The 24,142-nt window shown below is 39.5% G+C and overlaps 1 protein-coding gene across 2 annotated transcripts in view; it reads right to left on the bottom strand.

Moving 5' to 3' along the window:
• Nucleotides 1-24,142, bottom strand: part of SPPL2A (signal peptide peptidase like 2A) — a 64,446-nt gene that overhangs the window by 23,398 nt on the left and 16,906 nt on the right. For both annotated transcript variants that reach the window (XM_023227226.3, XM_023227227.3), the window contains exons 2-10: nucleotides 23,716-23,826; nucleotides 22,758-22,940; nucleotides 22,158-22,247; nucleotides 21,540-21,673; nucleotides 13,129-13,277; nucleotides 9,556-9,652; nucleotides 9,025-9,126; nucleotides 5,509-5,590; nucleotides 3,859-3,933 (exon numbers count right to left, since the gene is read on the bottom strand). In XM_023227226.3, coding sequence (XP_023082994.1) covers nucleotides 3,859-3,933; nucleotides 5,509-5,590; nucleotides 9,025-9,126; nucleotides 9,556-9,652; nucleotides 13,129-13,277; nucleotides 21,540-21,673; nucleotides 22,158-22,247; nucleotides 22,758-22,940; nucleotides 23,716-23,826 — 1,023 coding nt within the window. The remainder of the gene's footprint in view (nucleotides 1-3,858; nucleotides 3,934-5,508; nucleotides 5,591-9,024; nucleotides 9,127-9,555; nucleotides 9,653-13,128; nucleotides 13,278-21,539; nucleotides 21,674-22,157; nucleotides 22,248-22,757; nucleotides 22,941-23,715; nucleotides 23,827-24,142) is intronic.

The following is a 24,142-nucleotide window of genomic DNA, read 5'->3' as shown; positions in this document are numbered from 1 at the left end:
AATCAAAACATTAACCTTAGCTAAATTTCCCTCCCTTGTGCCTGGATAAAGTCTTTTTATGTGGGCTGTGTGAGGGGTTCATTTAAAAACTTTTTCCTGATAGCCAAGTCTATTGTGGAGAGGGGAAACATTGTGAGGTAGCAAGTTAAGATTGCATGAACCACTCATTTTGTTTCATATTATGATAAATATATCAGCAAAGCAGGTACAGGGAAGATAAACAAACGTTGAATTTCAGAAAAATTTGATTGACTAACTATAATATTTTCCATGTGGGTGGGGTGCACAGGAGAAACCACTTGAGTGTTTTTAAAAGGACCTCATTGATTCCTGAGCTGAGTAGAAAGGAGGATAAAACCCCTAGCTACAGAAATCTTTTGCTCATGTTAAGCTTTGGGTTACAGAAGGGTTAAGTCAAAACAGTTTAGGAAAATAAACTAACACCAAGTACAGTTCCTTAAAGCAGATTCCCAGGTTGTGATAACATTTCCAGATAAAGAGTTCATTTTGGTTCACTTTCTAATTGTTATGTAAAATATTTAACTGAAGACCATCACTGATATCCTCCCATACATTTAAAGATACCTGAATAACTACTATTTGTAAGACACAATACTGAGCATAGTGGTGGATGGAGAAAAATGAGTAAGACAGGCTCTTATTGCTGAACTTTTATGGCGACCTGCCTTGCCAACTCACTAGAAGGTCACTAATACTTGGGTCAAAAACATGTTTAGAATATGCAATAGTTAATCCTTCAAATTTACAGTGAAAACCAGGAAAATCAGCAATCTGATTTTTGAGTTACCTACTAGAGTAAGGTCTGCTGCCTTAATAAAAACAAACAAATCAGACTGAGAATAAGGTATTAAAGTAAATCTATAGCAGTGAACTCCAAAGAGTGAGCACCGACCTTTTTCCACCATATTACGTTGCTAGAAATCACGTTCCTAGTCAGTAGAAACTAAGAGAGAAATAGGAAGATGAAAAATTTCTTTTTTTTTTTTTTGAGACGGAGTCTCACTCTGTCGCCCAGGCTGGAGTGCAGTGGCATGATCTCAGCTCACTGCAAGCTCCGCCTCCCGGGTTCACACCATTCACCTGCCTCAGCCTCCTAAGTAGCTGGGACTACAGGTGTCCGCCACCATGCCTGGCTAATTTTTTGTATTTTTATTTGTTTGTTTGAGATGGAGTCTCCCTCTGTTGCCCAGGCTGGAATGCAGTGGCGTGATCTCGGCTCACTGCAAGCTCCGCCTCCCAAGTTCACACCATTCTCCTGCCTCAGCCTCCCAAGTAGCTGGGACTACAGGCACTCGCCACCACACCCAGCTAATTTTTTTTGTATTTTTTTTTAGTAGAGATGGGGTTTCACCGTATTAGCCAGGATGGTCTCGATCTCCTGACCTCTTGATTCGCCCACCTCAGCCTCCCAAAGTGCTGGGATTACGGGCATAAGCCACCACGCCCGGCCGACAATTTTGTTTTTTGAAATGGAGTCTCACTCTGTTGCCCAGGCTGGAGTGCAGTGGCACAATCTAGGCTCACTGTAACCTCTGCCTCCTGGCTTCAAGTGATCCTCCCACCTCAGTCTCCTGAGTAGCTGGGACTACAGGCGTGCACTACCACATCTGGCTAATTATTATATATATATATATATATTTTTTTTTTTTTTTTGAGACAGAGTCTCCCTCTGTCGCCCAGGCTGCAGTGCAGTGGCACAATCTCAGCTCACTGCAACCTCTGCCTCCTGGATTCAAGTGATTCTCCTGCCTCAGCCCCTCAAGTAGCGGGGATTACAGGCACTCACCACTGTGCCTGGCATTTTTGTATTTTTAGTAGAGACGGGGTTTCACTATGTTGGCCAGGCTGGTCTCAAACTCCTGACCTCAAGTGATCCACCCGCCTTGGCCTCCCAAAGTGCTGGGATTACGGGCGTGAGCCACCTCGCCCCACCTCTGGCCTCTTAATTATTGCTATTTTTAGTAGAGATACAGGTTCACCATGTTGGCCAGGCTGGTCTCGAACTCCTGACCTCAAGTGATCTGCCTGCCTTGGCCTCCCAAAGTGTTGGGATTATAGGGATTAGCCACCGCACATGGCCAAATTAGTAAGTTTAGTTATAACCCATAATATTAGTTCTATGAATTTTTTTTTAGGTTACTATTGTTTGGTGAAGTCAATGAATCAAATGGCTCATAATTAAGTGACAGAAAGGTGCTAGTAAAATGGTTTGGTTATGCCAGGCATATCCAAAATGGTTCATCTCTGTAAATCCCAGCACTTTGGGAGGCTGAGACAGGAAGATCTCCTGAACCCAAGAGTTTGAGACCAGCCTGGACAATATGGTAAAACCCCATCCCTACAAAAAATACAAAAATTGGCTGGGTGTAATGGCGTGTCCCTGTAGTACCAGCTATTTGGGAAGCTGAGGTGGGAGGATCACCTGGGTCTCAGGATGTTAAGACTGCAGTAAGTCGTAATTGAGCCACTGCACTCCAGCTTGGGCGGCAGTCCAAGATCCTGTCTCAAAGAAGAGTAAAAAAAAAAGGTTTCTGTCTCAAAGAAGAGAGAAAAAAAAAAGTTTGGATGGTTACCTGTATTTTGGGGCATTAACTATATTTGTTACCTATTATAATTTTAGCTCCCCAATATAGTCAGTTTATCTTTATGTCATTATAGCAAATATCAGAAGTGTAGATTTTTACAGTGATTTCACAGATGGTAGGTTTAATGAATGGGTAAAGAAGGAATGAGGCCACGCGCTATGGCTCATGCCTGTAATCCCAATACTCTGGGAGGCCAAGGTGTGAGGACTCCTGGGCTTGAGCCCAGGGGTTTGAGGCTGCAGTGAACTAGGATTGTGCCATTGCACTTCAGTCTCAAGACTCAGCCTTAAAAAAAAAAAAAAAAAAAAGAAGGAATGAGAAGTAGAGAATATCAAATTCTTAAATATGTGAGAGTGACAAAGGATAAATGGATAATATAAAGTTACAAAGCAAGACTCAAAATGAGAGAAAGTAGGGGAATTAAGCAATAATTAATATATTCATGAGACAGGAAAAGGACCAAAGTAGAAAAGCTGGACAAATAATTAAGGACCACCATACTCACCCAACACCTCTCCTCATTTTACTGAAGAGCTAGTGGCAGAGCTGGGAATATATGACCTAGGAGCTGCCAGTTGCTCTGATTCTAACTTCTTGGAAAAAGCCAGTCTGAGAGAATGAACAAATGGACAGAAGCAAAAAGGGAGAGTATGTGGCCTTGGGTCTAGTTTCTCTTGACGCCAGCCCCACACTGGCCTACAAACACAGCCTAGATAAATGGGGCCTTTTTGGTACAGAAGGCTTAGGTTGGGTTCTGTAAGTTGGAACCAAAAGAATTCCACTGATGGGGGTGGAAAGACGAATAGCTAGCAATACTCCCTCATACAACGGGTTAGTAAATGCAAGCAGAAAGGGCTAACTTGCCTATGGTTGCAAGGTTACAGAGTTACATTCTAGGCCTTGCGATTTCCAGCTTCTCTTTCTTAGTCTCAAACTAGGGCTTCAGAAATGATATTTTATTTTTTTTACTGTCTATATTGCCTACAGTAAACATTTAGCTCATAAGAAGAATTACTTTAAAAAGGGAAGAAAATTACAGATATTCTCATATTTGTATCAGTCAAGAGACATTTTAAAATCTAACAAAACAGATTAAAGCCTTGAAAGTTAAAAGGCCAATTTCAATGACAATTCTTTTAAGAGAATTAGAATTCACTCAGCGGTAAACATCTGCAAAATTAATAATCTAGGAGCAGATTTAAGATTATCATTTTTTAGCATGTTTCTTCACGCATTTCAAAAATGGTCATACCTTTGTGATGAATGGTGTTATGAAAACAAAAAATACATCATAGAGGAGGAGAAGGCCTAGAAGTATCACACATGACTGTTGAAGAAAGAAACAAAATTAAAGGTCAATCTTCCTAAATAGAAATTAAGGCATTAAACTATTTTTCAAGTCCAAATAAAGACATGAATATACATTTAAATATTATTTTTAAAAAGATATCTTATGGTTAATACTATGTATAGTTTTATTATTCTACATATTAAAATGCTTATCTTCTTTATCTTGTTTTTTAAAAAAATCACTGAACCAAAGAAATGTGCTGGGTTGGGCATGGTGGCTCACGCCTGTAATCCCAGCACTTTGGGAGGCTGAGGCAGGGCGGATCACGAGGTCAAGAGTTCGAGACCAGCCTGGCCAACATGGTGAAACCCCGTCTCTACTAAGAATACGAAAATTAGCCAGGCTTGGTGGCGCATGCCTATAACCCCAGCTACTCAGGAGGCTGAGGCAGGAGAATCACTTGAACCTGGGAGGCAGAGGTTGCAGTGAGCTGAGATCCTGCCACTGCACTCCAGCCTGGGTGACAGAGTGAGACTCTGTCTTGGGGGGTAAAAAAAAAGAAATGTGCTTCTCTGATATTTAGTCACGTTAAAGATTTTATGAATTTGGCATACTACATGAATGATTAAAAATATTTTAGGCAGGCTGGGCACAGTGGCTTGTAATTACACCTGTAATCCCAGCACTTTGGGAGGCCCAGGTGGGCAGATCATTTGAGGTCAGGAGTTCGAAACCAGCCTGGCCAACATGGTGAAACCCTGTCCCTACTAAAAATACAAAAATTAGCAGGGCTTGGTGGTGGGCGCCTGTAACCCCAGCTACTTGGGAGGCTGAGGCAGGAGAATCGCTTGAGCTCAGGAGGCAGAGGCTGCAGTGAGCCAAGATTGCACCACTGCACTCCAGCCTGGGAGACTGAGCGAGACTCTATCTCAAAAACAAACAAATAAATAAATAAAAATATTTTAGGCAGGGTGCAGCGGCTCATGCCTGTAATCCCAGCACTTTGGGAGGCTAAGTCAGGAGGACTGCTTGTGGACAGCAGTTTGAGAACAGCTTGGGTAGCATAGCAAGATCCCCATCTCTACAAAAACAAACAAACAAAATTTAGCTAAAATAAAGTGTACACATGGATAAGAGTGAGGAATAACAGACACTGGATACTCAGCATGGTGGAAGGGTTAGAAGGGGTGAGGGATGAGAAATTACTTAATGGGGACAATGCACATTAGTCGAGTGATGATTATAGTATAAGCCCACATTTCATCACTACCCAATATATCCATGTAACAAAACTACACTCGAATCCCTTAAATTTATACAAATAAAAGAAACAAAAGAAAAACAACAACAACAACAATAGTTTAGCTAGCAAATCAGTGGTTGACTGGGCCTGGGGATTAGGACTGATTGCAAAGGCCATGGTAGAGCTTTTGGAAGAGATGAGAAACGTTCTACAACTTCACTGGCATAGTGGTTACAGTTACACATTCGTAAAATTTCCATAAACAGTACACCAAAAATTGGTGCATTTAATTGTAGGTAAATTATGCCTTAATAAAGTTGTCTTTTAAAAATTTATTTTAACTAGCAAAGTAGTATTGTATACATTACCTTGAAGTTGGGCAACTTCAGTGTTTTAATTAAATTCAGACAGAAAGCAATCCCCAAGATATCCTGTAAAATCCAAGCCCACCTAAAATCAAAAGATATTACTCTATTGCTTTATCAATGTTTAGATGAAGCTTTTCAAAAGACATAGATCACTGAGGTAATATCATTTAATTGCTATGATTTGACTATTCCATTTTTTTTTTTTGAGACAGAGTCTCATGCTGTCACCCAGGCTGGAATGCAGTGGCGTGATCTTGGCTCACTGCAACCTTTGCCTCCTGGGTTCAAGCGATTTTCGTGTCTCAGCTTCCCAAGTAGCTGGGACTACAGGCATGCACGCCACCATGCCTGGCTGATTTCTGACTATTCAATTATTAAACAGCAAGCATAACAACAAAACCCCTCATATATTCATATTTGGTAATTTTACTGTCCCAGTAGAATCATGAATGTTATTATATTAAGAAAAAGTTGAAAAGGCTACCTCAGAAGAACATGTGTCAGACATAAGTGCATTAACACATGTCTCGTTCTAGAAAACAGCTGTTAACAAAAGAATTTCAGTGTTAACACAGATCCAAATAGCTTGAACATAAAGAAAACAAGTTACGCAACTTACTCCATCAGAAATTGACATGAGTAATTATCCATTGATTATCCTACCTGAAGCTGTATAAAGCTGTATGAGCTTTGTTTCCCAAATTTTAGGCCATTAAATCCTTTCAATCTCAATAATTTTATTAATAAAACATTAATATAAATTTAAGTATATATTTTCTTCTGGTTATCTTCCTGCAAATAAACAGATATCTCTGTATTTGCTTATATCCCCCTCTTTCTTGCATAAAAGACAGCATACTCTATATATTTTTTTGCACTTCACTTTTTTCACTTAAAGAAATACAAATATCAAATCAAAGTGGATTAAAGACTTACATCTAAGACCTGAAACTGTGAAACTACTTGATGAAAACACTGGAGAAATGCTCCAGGACATTGGTCTTGGCAAAGATTTCTTGAGTAAGACTTCAAAAGCACAGACAACAAAAACAAAAATGGACAAATGGAATCACATCAAGCTAAAAGGTTTTGCATGGCAAAGGAAAAATCAAGAAAGTGAAGAGACAACCCACAGAATGAAAGAAAATATCTGCAAACTACCCATCTGACAAGCTATTAATAACCAGAATATATAAGGAGCTCAAACAAGTGGATAGAAAAAAAACCAAATAATCCAATTAAAAATAGGACAAAATATCTAAATAGACATTTCTCCAAAGACATACAAATGACCAACAGATACATGAAAAAATGCTCAGCATCTCCAATCAGATGAAATCTGATTGCAATTAGAGAAATGTAAATCAAAACTACGAGATATCATCTCACCCCAGAATGCTGGCAAGGATGTGGGAAAAGGGGAAACCTCGTACACCGTTGGTGGGAATGTAAATGACCACAGCCACTACGAAGAACAGTATGGAAATTCCTCAGAAAACTAAAAACAGAACTACCATATGATCCAGCAATCCCACCACTGGATATACATGCAAAAGAAAGGAACTCAGTATCAAAGAGATATCTGAACTCTCACATTTATATATATATTGTAGCACTATTCACAATAGCCAAGATATGGAATCAACCTAAGTGTCCATCAATGGATAGAGGAAATATTATACATATACATACATACATATATATATATATATATATATAAAATTATACAAATACACACAATGGAATATTATTCAGCCACAAAAAATAATGAAGTCTTGTCATTTGCAAAGACATGGATGGAAGTGGAAGCCATCATGTTAAGTGAAATAAGCCAAGCACAGAAAGACAAATATTGCATGTTCTCATTCATAGTGGGAGCTAAAATTAAGAAAATAAAAAATTGAACTCATGGAGATAGTAGAATGATGGTTACCAGAGGCTAAAAAAAGGTAGAGAGTGGGGGTGATAAAGTGAAGATGGTTAATGGGTGCAAAAATATACTTAAATACAATAAATAAGATCTAGTGTTTGGTAGCACAATTAGGTAATACAGTTAATAACTTCTTGTATATTGTAAAAATAACTAAAAGAGTGAAATTGGAATGTTCCCAAAGAAATGACAAAGGCTTGAGGTGATGGATCCCACAATGACTCTGATGTGATCATTACACATTGTATGCCTGTATCAAAACATCACATGTAGCCCATAAATATATAGTTATGTTCCCATCATAATTAAAAAATAAAACTTTTTAAAAAGTATAGATTGTGCTCCTTTTTGTACTTTATATATCATAGAGTATATTCTCTCTCTCTCTCTTTTTTTTTTTTTGAGACAGAGTTGCACTCTAGTTCCCCAGGCTGGAGTGTAATAGCGTGATCTCGGCTCACTGCAACCTCTGCCTCTCGGGTTCAAGTGATTCTTTTGCCTCAGCCTCCTGAATAGCTGGGATTACAGGCACACACCACCACACCCAGCTAATTCTGCGTTTTTAGTAGAGATGGGGTTTCTCCATGTTGGTCAGGCTAGTCTCGAACTCCTGACCACAGGTGATCCGCCCACCTCACCCTCCCAAAGTGCTTGGATTACAGGCATGAGCCACCATGCCCGGCAAGTATGTTCTCTTTTGTATCTACTTTCACTTAGCATTACGTTTGAGATTCATTCACACTTGTGTATGTGGTATAAGGCTTACTTATTGGTGAATAGTATTTCATTGTGTAAATATAACATAATGTATTCACCATTCAAAGTTTGATGGACACTTTGATTGTTTCTATACTGTCTCTCTCTGTCTCTCTTTCTCTCTCTCCTGGAACACCCTGCATATCAATTCATAGAGATCTTCACTGTTTAGAGCTGCATTGCACTCTATTGTGTGGCTATACCAAAATTAAGTGTGTGTGTATATATATATAAAAATATACACACATACATATATATACACACACATATACACACACACACACACACACACATATATATTTTTTTGAGATAGAGTTTCACTCTTGTTGCCCAGGCTGGAGTGTAATGGCGTTATCTTGGCTCACTGCAACCTCTGCTCACTGCAACCTCTGCCTCCCGGGTTCAAGCAATTCTCCTGCCTTAGCCTCTTGAGTAGCTGGGATTACAGGCATGTGCCACCACGCCTGGCTAATTTTTTGTATTTTTAGTAGAGATGGGGTTTCTCCATTTTGGTCAGGCTGGTCTCGAACTCCCAACCTCAGCTGATCCGCCTGCCTTGGCCTCCCAAAGTGCTGAGATTACAGACGTGAAATTAAGTATATTTTTAAAGTCTATTTCAGTGTATATGTTGAAATCATAATTCATATTTCCTTCTCTATATGAGTTCAAGTGCATTAACATAAGATCTGCTTATTTAAGAAGTAGTTCATTACAAGACTGGTGTTCTGGCATAGAAGCAAAAAAGTTCCGTAATAATCACAATAAGTATCAGGCCAACATAGGAAACAATTCATCCTTAATCTAAAAGCAAATACATTGAGTATTCATACCTGTCTTCATTTCGAAACACAGCCCAAACAACAGCTACTGCTATGCACAGTCCAGAGAGAAAAATAAGTCTCACTTCTATGCTTTTGCCACGACATGCAATCCTAAAAAACGGATTGAAATACTTAACACTGCAGATGAAGTACAAAGTTCACTTGATATAAGAAGTAGCAAATGTTAACCATAATCATAAAAAGTGACTGAAATACCAATTTTAAAAGTCTTGATTTTACATAAAAGAAATGAGACATAATAAAATGTTTATCAGTCCAATATAATTTTCTGTGATGATGAAAATGTACTATATCTGTGCTGTCCAATATAGTAGCTACTAGTCACATGTGGCTATTGAGCACCTGAAATGTGGCTAATAAGAATGAAAAACTCAATTTTTAATTTTATTTAAATTTAAATTTAAACACCTATAGGTCCAATGTATATCAGACTATATAGGTTTCAAATAATACTCCTATTTTGTATTGTTTTAAATTATAAACACCAACATTATAAAATTTCCTGTAAGAGATACATACGTGCATTGTCCATATGGTATCTTATGAATTAGTGCAGCAAGACAGTTGTACAGACTCATTGCTGATGCTATGCAGAAAATTGCTATCATAACATAAACTAGAAAAAAACAAAACACTAAATTACATGAGAACAGAAGGAAAGGTGATAAGAAAATATTTACACAAGCAATATTAATTCTTTAGTTTTCTTTATTGAATCATACTTCCAACGAAGTTACTATACGATGACCTGAATTACTTACTAAGCTGAAATTTAGATCGTGAGTTTTTTTGCTTGTTTTTTTTCTGAGAGTCTTGCTCTGTCACCCAGTTGCCCAGGTCGGAGTGCAGTGGTGTGATCTCTGCTCTCACTGCAATCTTTGCCTCCTGGGCTCAAGTGTTTCTCGTGCCTCACCCTCCCAAATAGCTGGGATTACAGGTATGCGCCACCATACCCAGCCAATTTTTATAGTTTTAGTAGAGATGGGGTTTTGCCATGTTAGTGAGGCTGGTCTCAAAGTCCCGACCTCAGGTGATGTGCCTGCCTCGGCCTCCCAAAATGCTGGGATTATAGCCGTGAGCCACTGCACCCAGCCGTCTTCTTTTTAAATAGCAATGAATTTAAGGAAATCTCTCACCAAAAACTAAAATATGCTTTCAGGTGAAGTAGAGGGCTCTCTTTTTTCTATCAATGACTACTATAAACTGAGTTGATAACATAAATTAATCTGAAGGAGTATTAAATTAATAAAAGCACTTGTTTGATGCCAACATACTACAAATATCATCCTAGTACTCGCTCTTTCAGCAACAGGTTAAAATGAGTGATATTAACAAAATGAATTCTTTTTTTTTGAGACGGGGTCTCACTGTGTTGCCCAGGCTGGAGTGCAATGGGGCAATCTTGGCTCACGGCAACTTTCGCCTCCCAGGGTCAAGCGATTCTCCTGTCTCAGCCCCTTGAGTAGCTGGAACTACAGGCACGCACCACCACGCCCAGCTAATTTTTGTATTTTTAGTAGAGACGGGGTTTCACCATGTTGGCCAGGCTGGTCTTGAACCCCTGACCTCAAGTGATCTGCTTGCTTTGGCCTCCCAAAGTGCTGGGATTACAGGCGAGAGCCATCGCATCTGGCCAGAATGACTTCTTTTTAATTAAAAAATACATGTCATAAGCTGGGTACAGTGGCTTACACCTGTAATCCCAGCACTATAGGAGGCCGAGGCAGGTGGATCTCCTGAGGTCAGGACTTTGAGATCAGCCTGGCCAACATGGTGAAACCCTGTTTCTACTAAAAATACAAAAATTACCTGGGTGGTGCCAGACACCTGTAATCCCAGCTACTCGGGAAGCTGAGGCAAGAGAATCACCCATCTCAAATAAATAAATAAATAAATAAATAAATAAATAAATAAATAAATAAATAAAATACAATACAAATATTAGCCGGGCATGACAGGACGCGTCTGTAGTCCCACAACTTGGGAGGCTGAGGCAGGAGAATCGCTTGAATGTGGGAGGCAGAGGTTGCAGTGAACCCAGATTGTGCCACTGCAGTCCAGTATGGGTGACAGAGCACAGCAGAGCAAGACTCTGTCTCAAAAAAAAAAAAAAAAGATATCATAGGTCTAGTTTTTAAACTGCTGTCATAGGACAAGAGAAACTGAACAAAAACAGAATGAGGTCGGGTGTGGTAACTCACACCTGTAATCCTAGCACTTTGGGAGGCCGAGGCGGGTGGATCACTTGAGGTCAGGAGTTCGAGACCAGCCTGGTCAATACAGTGAAACCCCATCTCTATTAAAAACACAAAAATTAGCCGGGCATGGTGGCACACACCTGTAATCCCAGCTACTTGGGAAACTGAGGCAGGAGAATCGTTTGAACCTAGGAGGCAGAGGTTGCAGTAAGCCGAGATTACGCCACTGCACTCTAGCCTGGGTGACAGAGCAAGACGCTGTTTCAAAAAAAAAAAAAAAAAAAAGCTGAATGAAACAATACTAGGCCCTAGTTTTCTAGTCCAGAAATTTTTGCTAATGCTAGACACATAAGCATAGTAGCCTTTGGTGGTTCTTACAAAGGCTTTTTGCTAGTTCTTATCAGGTACACTCCTTTTTCCCTAGTCTTCCTTCTCTTTGTGCTGTATACTGTCCAGGGATGGCAAATTTTCATTCTGTTAGGCCATTAATAAGACTGTTCAGGAGATGGACAAGCCATTATAGTTCCTACTCCCACTGTCTTCAAGGAAAAAAAGGACTAGTTACTCTCTAGACCACAGGAAGTACCTGTGTGACTTCAGATATAATATGATCCTGTTTATGTAAGTAACATAAAATTCAAGCAATAAAACATTTTGATTTGCAAACTGACAAAAGATAAACTACACTTTGGGAGTAAGTAGAGGCAATACATCAGTAATTTGAATAATCTTCTATTTCATGTAACTAAATATAGCCACCAAGAACTCCTTAATCCACTGCTTAGATACTGAGCTATATCATTCTTCATCTACAGAGAGGAAAACTTAGGGACCATGGCAATTATTTCAATTCATCCATGAAGAAGTGTTCTTATCTGAAAACGTAACATACTTTTTTTTTTTGAAATGGAGTTTCGGCCGGGCGCGGTGGCTCAAGCCTGTAATCCCAGCACTTTGGGAGGCCGAGACGGGCGGATCATGAGGTCAGGAGATCGAGACCATCCTGGCTAACACGGTGAAACCCCGTCTCTACTAAAAAAAAAAATACAAAAAACTAGCCGGGCGAGGTGGTGGGCGCCTGTAGTCCCAGCTACTCCGGAGGCTGAGGCAGGAGAATGGCGTGAACCCGGGAGGCGGAGCTTGCAGTGAGCTGAGATCCGGCCACTGCACTCCAGCCCAGGAGACACAGCAAGACTCTGTCTCAAAAAAAAAAAAAAAAAAAAGAAATGGAGTTTCGCTCTTGTTGCCTAGGCTGGAGTGCAATGGCGCAATGTCAGCTCACCGCAACCTCTGCCTCCCAGGTTCAAGCGAGTCTCCTGCCTCAGCCTCGTGAGTAGCTGGGATTACAGGCATGCACCACTACGCCTGGCTACTTTCTGTATTTTTAGAAGCAACAAGGTTTCTCCACGTTGGTCAGGCTGGTTTAAAACTCCCAACCTCAGTGATTCACCTACCTTGGCCTCCCAAAGTATTGGGATTACAGGCGTGAGCCACTGCTCCTGGCACCTAGTGTATTTCTAATCTGAATATTTATATCTCAGAGTAACAGAGACCTAACACTGATAATTAAAAAAATAATAATATTAACCAAATTATTCAGATAAGTTTTCCAGGTAGAATGGCTTAAAGGAAAAGATAAATCTAGTATTAGTCAGTGAGACAATTTAAAAAATTATTATTAACCAAATTATTCAGATAAGTTTTCCAGGTAGAATGGCTTAAAGGAAAAGATAAATCTAGTATTAGTCAGTGAGACAATTTAAAAAATTATTATTAACCAAATTATTCACATAAGTTTTCCAGGTAGAATGGCTTAAATGAAAAGATAAATCTAGTAATACTCAGTGAAAAGAATGCATGTTAACAGTAACAAACATAAAATATGACTTCTTACCCAACCATTTGTAGAAGAAATAAAGTAAGACCATCATAACACAGCAGATGACCACAAATATGACAACTGTAAGAGGACTGAAAGTTAGATACTCTTCCTTCTTTTTCCTCATTTCTCTATCTTCAGTTGTCACTGCTTTCAAGTTTTCCCTGTACAAATACACAGGAACTTTAGCAAATCTTAGCCAAGTACAGTTATTTTAAAAATCTCTCTCTAACACCAATTTAAATGTGTTTCTGAAGAAAGCAATGTATTTTTATTTATTAAAATATTTTTATTTTATTATTTTTCTAAGATATCTTGTTATAGCAAGTAATGTACTTTTTAAAAACTGTACCCTAAAAAGAAATATGTAACCTAGAAAGTAAAAACCTCTTAAATGCTACCCTCCAGAGATGATCACTAACTTTTGAAACATTTTTTTCTGCAGGCAAAATTGTTGAAAGAGATGACATTTATTACATAAACAAATTAATACTTGTGGATGTTTATATTACCTAATTTGAAAATTATATTGACATAATAAATTTCAAACTAAAACCAAAGCTTCTTACAAACTTACTATTATCAACTTACAGACAGTAAAGTACTTCCAAAAATTAGCTTCCCTTTGTTTTGAGACAGAGTCTTGCTCTATTGCCAAGGTTGGAGTGCAGTTGGTGCGATCTCTGCTCACTGAAACCTCTGCCTCCCGGGTTCAAGCAATTCTCTTGCCTCAGCCTCCTGAGTAGCGGGGACTAGAGGCACATGCTGCTAGGCCAGGCTAATTTTTTGTATTTTAGTAGAGATGGGGTTTAACCGTGTTGCCCTGGCTGATCTCGAACTCCTGAGCTCAGGCAACTCATCCACCTTGGCCTCCCAAAGTGTTGGGATTACAGGCGTGAGCCACCGCACCTGGCCACTTCTCTTAAATGCAAATGCTAAATTCTCCTCTCAATCAACTTAGCATTTACTATATGCCTAGTCTATGCTCATCAATGTATTATAAAGGACTCAAAAGAAATTCAAGGCATAACTTTGTCCTACCTTTATTTAAGATAACAAAATATTCTCAACACTTGCTAGGCCACAGAGCTAATAACAGAGACAGAAGTCGAAGAGGAAAAGAACTGCCAACTGTTGTTTGCTGGGCAATCTCTTGTCAACCTTACTGTCTCCTCCTAGTTATATGCAACCTACGACACATTAGTAATACTACTTCTGAATACTTTTCAACAACTCTGTTCTAAACTCTGCTCCCTCCTGTGCAAATCCTGGCCCTGCTCATTAGGTCTGGGCTCAACACAAAATTCTGGTTAAAAAAGTTTATTTCTTTTAATATATTTTAAAAAACTAAATAAAAAAAAAAAAAAAAAGAGGCGGGGTTTTGCTGTGTTACCCAGGCTGGTCACGAATGCTGAGCTCAAGTGATTCAACTGCCTTGGCCTCCTAAAAGGCTGGGATTACAGGCATGAGCCACCAAGCCTGGCCTAAAAAAGCGTATTCCTTTCGAACTGCATATTTCCCAACTGTGTACCAACAAGCCACTTTCTTACTAGAAAACTATTAACTGAGATGGCTACTGTATTAAGCATCTGTGACTGTAAGATTGCCTGGGAAAAGAGCAGGGAGAGAGTTGATGGAGACACACTAGCACCTCCCCTGAAACTCTAGAGCTGAATGACAGGGTATTAAATAAATTTCTATAAATGTGGTACCTGAGTGTAAAAAGGTGCTAATTATGATATCTGTCACTGCAGAAATACATTTAAAGAAATTTTTGTCATAGTACACATACAAGCCATAATAATTAAAGATTTATATATTCATAGTCATTTAACTAAAAAGCACAGGCAATTTATTTAAGGAAAGCATACAGTATACTAGATTTATATCACATTAAAATATTACAATTCTGCCCGGTGTGGTGGCTCACACTTGTAATCCCAGCACTTCAGGAGGCTAACGTGGGCGGATCACTTGAGGTCAGGAGTTGAGACCAGCGTTGGCCAACATGATGAAAATCCATCTCCACTAAAAATACAAAAAGTAGGGGCCGGGCGCGGTGGCTCAAGCCTGTAATCCCAGCACTTTGGGAGGCCGAGACGGGCGGATCACGAGGTCAGGAGATCGAGACCATCCTGGCTAACACGGTGAAACCCCGTCTCTACTAAAAAAAAAAAAACTACAAAAAACTAGCCGGGCGAGGTAGCGGCGCCTGTAGTCCCAGCTACTGGGAGGCTGAGGCAGGAGAATGGCGTGAACCCGGGAGGCGGAGCTTGCAGTGAGCTGAGATCCGGCCACAGCACTCCAGCCTGGGCCACAGAGCCAGACTCCGTCTCCAAAAAAAAAAAAAAAAAAAAAAATACAAAAAGTAGCCAGGTGTGGTGGCACGTGCCTGTAATCCCAGCTACTTGAGAGGCTGAGGCAGGAGAATCGCTTGAACCTGGGAGGCAGAGGTTGCGGTGAGCAAAGATGGTGTACCACCGCACTCCAGCCTGGGTGACAGTGAGACTCCAACTCAAAAAAAAAAAAAATTACAATTCATCTTTTTTGAAAAAAAAATTGTATTTTCATATCAGCTTGAGAGCCATATGCAACAGGAACCTAAACTTTCTTGCATGCCATCTAGAGGTTATAAAGGCTGAGGACCAGTGACCTTATTATAAAAAGATTTTAGGCTGGGCACGGTGGCTCACGCCTGTAATCCCAGCACTTTGGGAGGCTGAGGCAGGCAGATCACCTGAGGTCAGAAGTTCAAGACCAGCCTGGCTAACATAGTGAAACCACATCTCTATTAATAATACAAAAATTAGCTGGGCATGGTGGTGCATGCCTGTAATCCCAGCTACTCAGGAGGCTGAGGCAGGAGAATTGCTTGAACCCAGAAGGCAGAGGTTGCAGTGAGCCAAGATCACGCCATTGCACTCCAACCTGGGTGACAAGAGCAAAACTCTGTCTCCAAAAAAAAAAAAAAAAGATTTTAACACTCTGCTGAAAAGTCTTTCTACAGAACCCGGGCATCTTTCCCTTTTGCTTAAGGTACATCTCTCATCTGGCAGAGTAATTTTGGGTTATGAGGTCCTGTCCTGGCACATTTTCCCTTCCTTAAGCCTCACTCTCTTTCCATCCAACTGTCATTACTTGCTAAATGATGGGCCTTATGTTTTTAATAATTCTTTGTATGGAACTTTGTCCTTTATATCACTGATTCATATTCTCTTTCTCCATACGGTCACCACCCCTTTCTCCTCCCACATACACTTATTTCTCTCTATCTTTATTTTGCTCTTAGAATCAGCCCCCTCAATTTTAAAATCCATGATCCTGCAGGTATGGGACATTTCCTCTCCCAGTCTGGTTTCCGAAGGCAACAAATTACTTGTTTCTGCTCCATCATCATGTTTTACAAATAAAAAAGCTGGTATGTATTCCCCTCCAATTTCCAATTTTCTCAAGGAGGAGCTTGTCCTAACGTGTATATTAAAAAAAGCTTGCCTTGCTAAAACTCAAAGTGTGGGTCCATGGGCCAGCTAAATCACTTGGGAGCTTGTTAAAAATGCAGAATCGGGCTGGGCACGGTGGCATACACCTGTAATCCCAGCACTTTGGGAGACTGAGGCGGGCGGATTGCCTGAGCTCAGGAGTTTGAAACCAGCCTGGGCAACATGGTGAAACCCCGTTTCTACTGAAATACAAAAAATTAGTCAGCCATGCTGGCGTGCACCTGTAATCCCAGCTACTGGGGAAGGTGAAGCAGGAGAATTGTTTGAACCTGGGAGGCGGAGGTTGCAGCGAGCCAGGGTCTCGCCACTGCACTCCAGCCTGGGTGACAGAGCGAGACTCTGTCTCAAAAAAAAAAAAAAATGGAACGCAGAATCTGGGACCCTATCCCAAACCTACTAAATCTGAATTTGTATTTTATTATTCTTACTGTTATCTTTTTGAGAGAGGATTTTGCTCTGCTGCCCAGGCTTGAGTGCAGTGGCATGATAACAGCTCACTGCAGCCTGAAACTCCTGGGCTCAAATGGTCCTCCTACATCAGCCTCCTGAGTAGCTAGGACTATAGGTTCATGTCACCACACCCAACTAATTTTTAAATTTTTGTTGTAGAGATGGGTCTCACTATGCTGCCCAGGCTGGTCTCAAACTCCGGGGCACAAGAGATCTATCTGCCTTGGCCTCCCAAAGCGCTGGGATTACAAGTGTGAGCCACCACGCCTGGCCTGAATTTGTATTTTAATAAGATCTCTAGATAAGTGTATGCACTTTACAGTTTGAGAAGCACTATTCTAGAAAACAAAAAAATTTACATAGTAATGGAAGTACAGGAAGAATCTATAATAAATAGAAAAACATTTTAAATAAATCAGCAGCTTTTGGAAAATTATTTGTAAAGTTTCCCTAAGTAATACACAAAATGATTTTAGAGATATGGAGATCTTACATACTATGCTTTATAAAGATCAATAATTGCCAGGCGCAGTGGCTCACACCTGTAATCCCAGCACTTTGGGAGGCCGAGGCAGGTGGATCACCTGAGGTCGGGAGTTCGAGACCAACCTGGCCAACGTGGCGAAACCCCATCTCTACTAAAAAAAATACAAAAAATTAGCGGGGTGTGGTGGTTCACACCTATAATCCCAGCTACTTGGGAGGCTAAGGCAGGAGAACTGCTTGAACCTGGGAGGTGGAGGTTGCAATGAGTCAAGTTCACACCATTGCACTGTAGCCTGGGTGACAGAGTGAGGCTCCATCTCAAAAAGAAAAGATTAAAGATTAATAATGAAGGAAAAAAACAAGCTTACTCATATGAAAGACGTGACTGATATATCTTGAAACATGCTTTCCAAATACGTAAAATGTTTAAAGCTCAATGCTCCAGGAACCTACACTTGTTAAACTCTAACATTTCCCTCTTGATGTAAGTCAATCAAATTTTAGTATTTAAGAGATTACAAATAACCTTAGCTTCATTTAGTTACAGATAAGACTTTTTTTTTTGAGACGGAGTCTCACTCTGTCACCCAGGCTGGAGTGCAGTGGCGCAATCCTGGCTCACTGCAAGGGTTCATGCCATTCTCCTGCCTCAGCCTCCTGAGTAGCTGGGACTACAGCCACCCGCCACAGTGCCCGGCTAATTTTTTGTATTTTTAGTAGAGATGGGGTTTCACCGTGGTCTCGATCTCCTGACCTTGTGATCCGCCCACCTCGGCCTCTCAAAGTGCTGGGATTACAGGCGTGAGCCACCATGCCTGGCCCAGATAAGACCTTTTAAATGGAAGCTATAGATCAATTCACAAGGCAAATATATTTTGCCCTTCATACATGAAATAATATGCTCTGGGCACATTTTTTTCATTGAGAGTTATGAATATACATTGACTCTTCTATGTATATTGCTCATTTTAATTTAGAGCCAAAAGTACAAAACTGTAGGGAGACCGAGTTAAGTTTACTACTAAATAGGAAAATCCGAATTTTGTGTACATTTGAAATTTCTGTATTTAAATGAAAATATGGACATGCTTTAAAGTTTTAGTTAATCTTCATGCTATAGATTTTTCCTCTCACTGTATAATTTTGGCCATTTGAGTCTTTTTGTTTAAAGTGGTAGAAAGTTGAAATCTTTGGCTATTCAGGAAATCAAGACTACAGATTCTTTGGGCCCCCACAAATAGTACATTGCATCATTGTTCACTTTAGCAGCAGATGTGCTGGCTATGGGGGCAGTAGGGTTAGAAGTTTGTAGCAGGTAATTTTAAGGATAATTAATTATAAATCATTTCCCCTAATCTGCATAAATTAATTAGAACTGATTTTAATAAAATTTATAAAGTATACAGCAAACATTTAAAGCTGTTGTTGGAGAAAAGGGAAGCATATACAGATTCAGTTGGATTGCCTTTTACTTTTTGGTGTATGAGTTTATGGCAAACAATGCAGTTTGTGGCTTTTTCATTTCTTTCAATAAAAATATTTAGAAAATATAATTTTTATTTTTTATTTTTTTGTAGAGACGGGTTTTGTTTTGAGATGGAGTTTTGCTCTGTCACCCAGGATGGAGTGCAATGGGATGATCTTGGCTCACTGCAACCTTCACCTCCTGGGTTCAAGTGATTCTCCTGCTTTAGGTTCCTGAGTAGCTGGGACTACAGGTGTACGCCACCACACCTGGTTAATTTTTGTATTTTTAGTAGAGATGGGGTTTTGCCATGTGGGCCAGGCTGATCTCGAACTCCTGACCTCAGGTGATCCGCCCGCGTCGGCCTCCCAAAGAGCTAGGATTACAGGTGTGAGCCACCGCACCCGGCCAAGATGGGGTTTCACCATGTTGCCAGGCTGGTATTGAACTCCTGGGCTCAAGTGAACTGCCCACCTCGACCTCCCAAAAATGAGTCACTGCAGCTGGCCTTTTTTTTTTTTTTTTTGAGTAGGCTCTCACTCTGTTGCCCAGGTTGGAGTGCAGTGGCACAATCACAGGCTAGAAAATACTATTTTTAGGCCGAGCCTGGTTGACTCACACCTGTAATCCCAGCACTTTGGGAGGCTGAGGTGGGCAGATCACCTGAGGTCAGGAGTTCAAGACCTGCTTGGCCAACATGGTGAAAACTCATCTCTACTAAAAATACAAAAACTAGCCAGGTATGGCGGCAGGCACCTGTAACCCCAGCAACTAAAGAGGGTGAGGCAGGGGAAGCACTTGAATCTGGGAGGCGGAGGTTGCAGTGAGCTGAGATCATGCCACTGCACTCCAGCCTACATAACAGAGCAAGACTCCATCTCTAAAAGATATATATAAATATATAATTTTTAATGTGAGAAATCCTATACTTGAGAGATGCCTCAATTTATCAGTGGCTTTATAAAGCAAAATTAAAAACAAACATGGAGGCCGGGCACAGTGGTTCATGCCTGTAATCCCAGCACTTTGGGAGGCCAAGGCGGGCAGATCATGAGGTCAAGAGATCAAGACCATCTTGGCCAACATGGTGAAATGCCATCTCTACTAAAAATACAAAAATTAGCTGGGCATGGTGGTGCGGCCTGTAGTCCCAGCTACTTGGGAGGCTGAGGCAGGAGAATCACTTTAACTGGGGAGGTGGAGTTTTCAGTGAGCCAAGATAGCACCACTGTACTCCAGCCTGGCAATAGAGTGAGACTTTGTATCAAAAAAAAAAAGGAAAATGTAACAACATTTGTGTTTGTTTTGTCTGATTAGCTTGCTGCCAATTATGTTCTCTAAATGTATAAAAGTTCTCTGATATTTTACTGTTACCTTACAGTTTGCTAAATAGCCACTGCTTTTGAGAATTGAATAGTGTGGTGTATAGCGGTTATTTAACTGTATCTACGTTTTTCAAAGTTTTATATTAATTATTTATTTTTTGTTGTTTGTTTGTTTGTATGTTTTTGAGACATAGTCTTACTCTTGTCGCCTAGGCTGGAATGCAATGGCGCAATCTCGGCTCATTGCAATCTCCGCCTCCCGGGTTCAAGAGATTCTCCTGTCTCAGCCTCCCAAGTAGCTGGATTATAGGCTCGCACCACTGCACCCAGGTAATTTTTGTATTTTTTGTAGAGACAGGGTTTCACCATGTTGGCCAGGCTTGTCTGAAACTCCTGAACCTCAGGTGATCTGCCTGCCTCGGCCTCCCAAAGTGTTGGGATGACAGGCGTGAGCCACTGTGCCTGGCCTATTTATGTATTATAAAAAGTGACAGTGGGGGGAGCGGGGAGGGATAGCATTAGGAGATATACCTAATGTAAATGACGAGTTAATGGGTGCAGCACACCAACATGGCACATGTATACATATGTGACAAACCTGCATGTTGTGCACATGTACCCTAGAACTTAAAAAGTACAATAAAAAAAAAAAAAGAAAAAGGAAATTAAATAGAATTTGCTAAAAAAAAAAAAGTGACAGTAGTACCATTTTAGTTGGCCTGAATGTTTCCAAGCCTTGAAATAAATCTTGACTAAGTGAAAAAAAAGATGGACATTACTAACATAGTTAGAATTCCTAAAGCATTAAACAGAATGATGAGGCCACACTGTAATGACTCAGCCCAGGAGGAGCTGAAAAACTCCCTACTTTCTCTTGCTTATTTTCTTCCAATCTAAATCAATAGGTATATTAGGATATCTCCCATGACCCTTCCTGGGAGACAGAATTAAACATTTTAACTTAGAAGAGTCTCTGATGTGATGTCAGTGTTCCTCTGACAGTGGAAGAGTTAGAGAAATCTGTGACTCTTTTCTCTCTGGTGAAAACGTCAATGATCTACATGAGGACAAACCTGCAGACTGGGCTTACCAGCATCATATTCTGAGGACAGATACAATTTTTATGTTGTTATATAATTAAAATGATTGCAGAAATTTTTAACCATTGATTACAAAAACGCTTAAGTTAATTAAACTTACAATTCAACTAGTCCACTCCAGTATCCACCTAATGCCACAGTGAACACAGCAATTACAAAAATAACCACCATAGTATAATCAAAGTCAGGCCATGATGGAGAATACATTTTCACAGTAATGTTATTTCCCAGAATCTGAAAGGCAAAATAACAGTTAACCACAGGAATAACTTTTTTCTCTACTATAGTCATAACAGCAATAGTCCACATTTCACTCTGCAACGGACATTATACATCAGACAGTCAAGAAGACTAGAATTATTGTCTGATGACATGATATATTCTCTAGTCAAAAGTATGATGATATGCCTTGGTTTATAAAATCTTTAAAGTGCAGTGTTCTACACAGTCATATTTTGTTCAGGAATTTAAAGTTAAGATAAATGACAAGACAAGAGACTTTTAAAGAACTGAAAACAAACATTCTTTCTAAAGTTTAGGCTTTGAGACACTTTGTGCCAAATGAGAGAGGAGTATTTTCCAAAGAGAAACTTGATAGGCCTTATAGCTTCTTGTTAGCAAATGGAGCAAATATAGCACTCAAAATTAAACATCAGTGATTAAAAATAAAGAGATATAGTATTTATAAACGTTACCTAATACGTAATTGCTAATTTACCTGGTTTGCATCTTTAAAGTCTTTGTGGGTTATAAATGCAATCAGTACTTTCACATCAAGAAATTCAGATCTGTTACCTGAGGGAGGAAACTAAAAGAAAAATTATGAAAACTTATTTACTACTAATTTATTATAGAATAAAATATTATTCCACTAAATATCAATATTACAGCTTTCTTTAGGTTATAAGACAAAAATGTCAGGTATTCTTTCTTAATATTCTGTAAGTTCTCAAAATTGAATCCTTTTAACATGAACTTAAACTGATAAATGCTATAATATATAGAGCATTTATGATATATATATTATGTATGCATAATATATATACCTATATATGAATATATATATGAATATATATATCTATATATGAATATATATATATATTTGTTTCTAACAAAGTCTTGTCTGCTCTAGGAATAGAAAAACTGAAAAACTTTCCAAGTAAATGCCTATGAGATCTTGATTATTTATTTACAAAGAATCTTGCCATCAGATTATTCAAAACTCAGCCTCTAAACCACACACAAAGACATTAATTCCATTTTTGTGAAATTTCACATCATGAACTCAAAATAAGTTATGATCGTTTTTATAACTTACTAGGACACTGTTATTGACAACTAACATTGCTTCAGCACCTCCTTTCTGTGCAATTCTGGCTTTTTCAAGAAAATGGCAGCTTCCCCATGGAACCACAACTGCTTTGTTCTTTATGCCAACAGAAGGAATATCAGAAAGGTTGCATAGTGGTGTGGAAGTCAGATTCATCAAACTAACAGAAGTCTGAAAATAAGAAATGTCTTTTTAACATGATAAAAATCATATTTCATCCTAAATGCATTCAGTTATAAATACTGCATTCAGTTATCAATATTGATTTAAGACAATATCGTTTGAATTAGAAATATTTAGGCTTAGAATTAAGTATTTTAAAATTCCCTATTTTCCTACAGAGAAAAATACTTGAGAAAAATCAATAAAATTTTATTTATTAACAACTATACATTACAAAGGTTTCACACAATAAAACATAATTATCACTTATTTTCACTTGTTCAATATTTTTTCTTTTTTCTTTTTAAATAGAGACAAGGTGTCACTATGCTGACCAGATTTGTCTTGACCACTTGGTCTCAAACGATCCTCCCATCTTGACAACCCAAAGTGCTAAGATTACAGGTATTAGCCATTGTATCCAGCCATCTTCACTTTTTTTTTTTTTTTTTTTAGAGACGAAGTATTGCTCTGTCGCCCAGGCTGGAGTGCAGTGGTACAATCTCAGCTCACTGCAAGCTCCGCCTTCTGGGTTCACACCATTCTCCTGCCTCAGCCTCCTGAATAGCTGGGACTACAGGCACCCATAACCACACCTGGCTAATTTTTGTATTTTTAGTAGAGACGGGATTTCACCGTGTTAGCCAGGATGGTCTCAATCTCCTGACCTCGCGATCCGCCCACTCGGCCTCCTAAAGTGCTGGGATTACAGGCGTGAGCCACCGCACCCAGCCTCCTTCTTCACTATTTTTATATTTATGAATACTAACTGTGATTTACTTACTGCATTTTCTAGGGTACTTGGAAGAGTTGTCCAATAAGGGTTATAAAGCATGCAGTAGTCCTTGGTTGTGCCATTTCCAGATGCATGCAAGATTGCTTCCTGAGCCGCTGTCTAGAAGACAAACAGTAACTTTCAAACTGGCAATGATATGGCTTGCCAACAACTAAGGATTTTAATAAAGCTATTTATACGCAGGGTTGATCACATTTCCTTGAGAGGGACGGTCTTCCATGAATTTGTTTCTTCTTGTTCGAGGAAATAAAAAGGAGGGTTAGGAATATTAAAACCATACACAAGTGTCCAGCACAGTTTCTTTAAGGAAGATAGGCCACTTTCTGAAGGGAGTAACAATTACGACTCTTGTTATAAGGGCCGTACTCCAGGAAGAATTCTTGCTATGATATAATTTCAATACTCCTTTCACAGC

This window comes from Piliocolobus tephrosceles, chromosome 6, assembly GCF_002776525.5.
Source record: "Piliocolobus tephrosceles isolate RC106 chromosome 6, ASM277652v3, whole genome shotgun sequence".
NCBI classification, from domain to species: domain Eukaryota; kingdom Metazoa; phylum Chordata; class Mammalia; order Primates; family Cercopithecidae; genus Piliocolobus; species Piliocolobus tephrosceles.
Note: the sequence above shows the minus strand (reverse complement) of the source record. Positions and strands in the feature narration are given on the sequence as shown.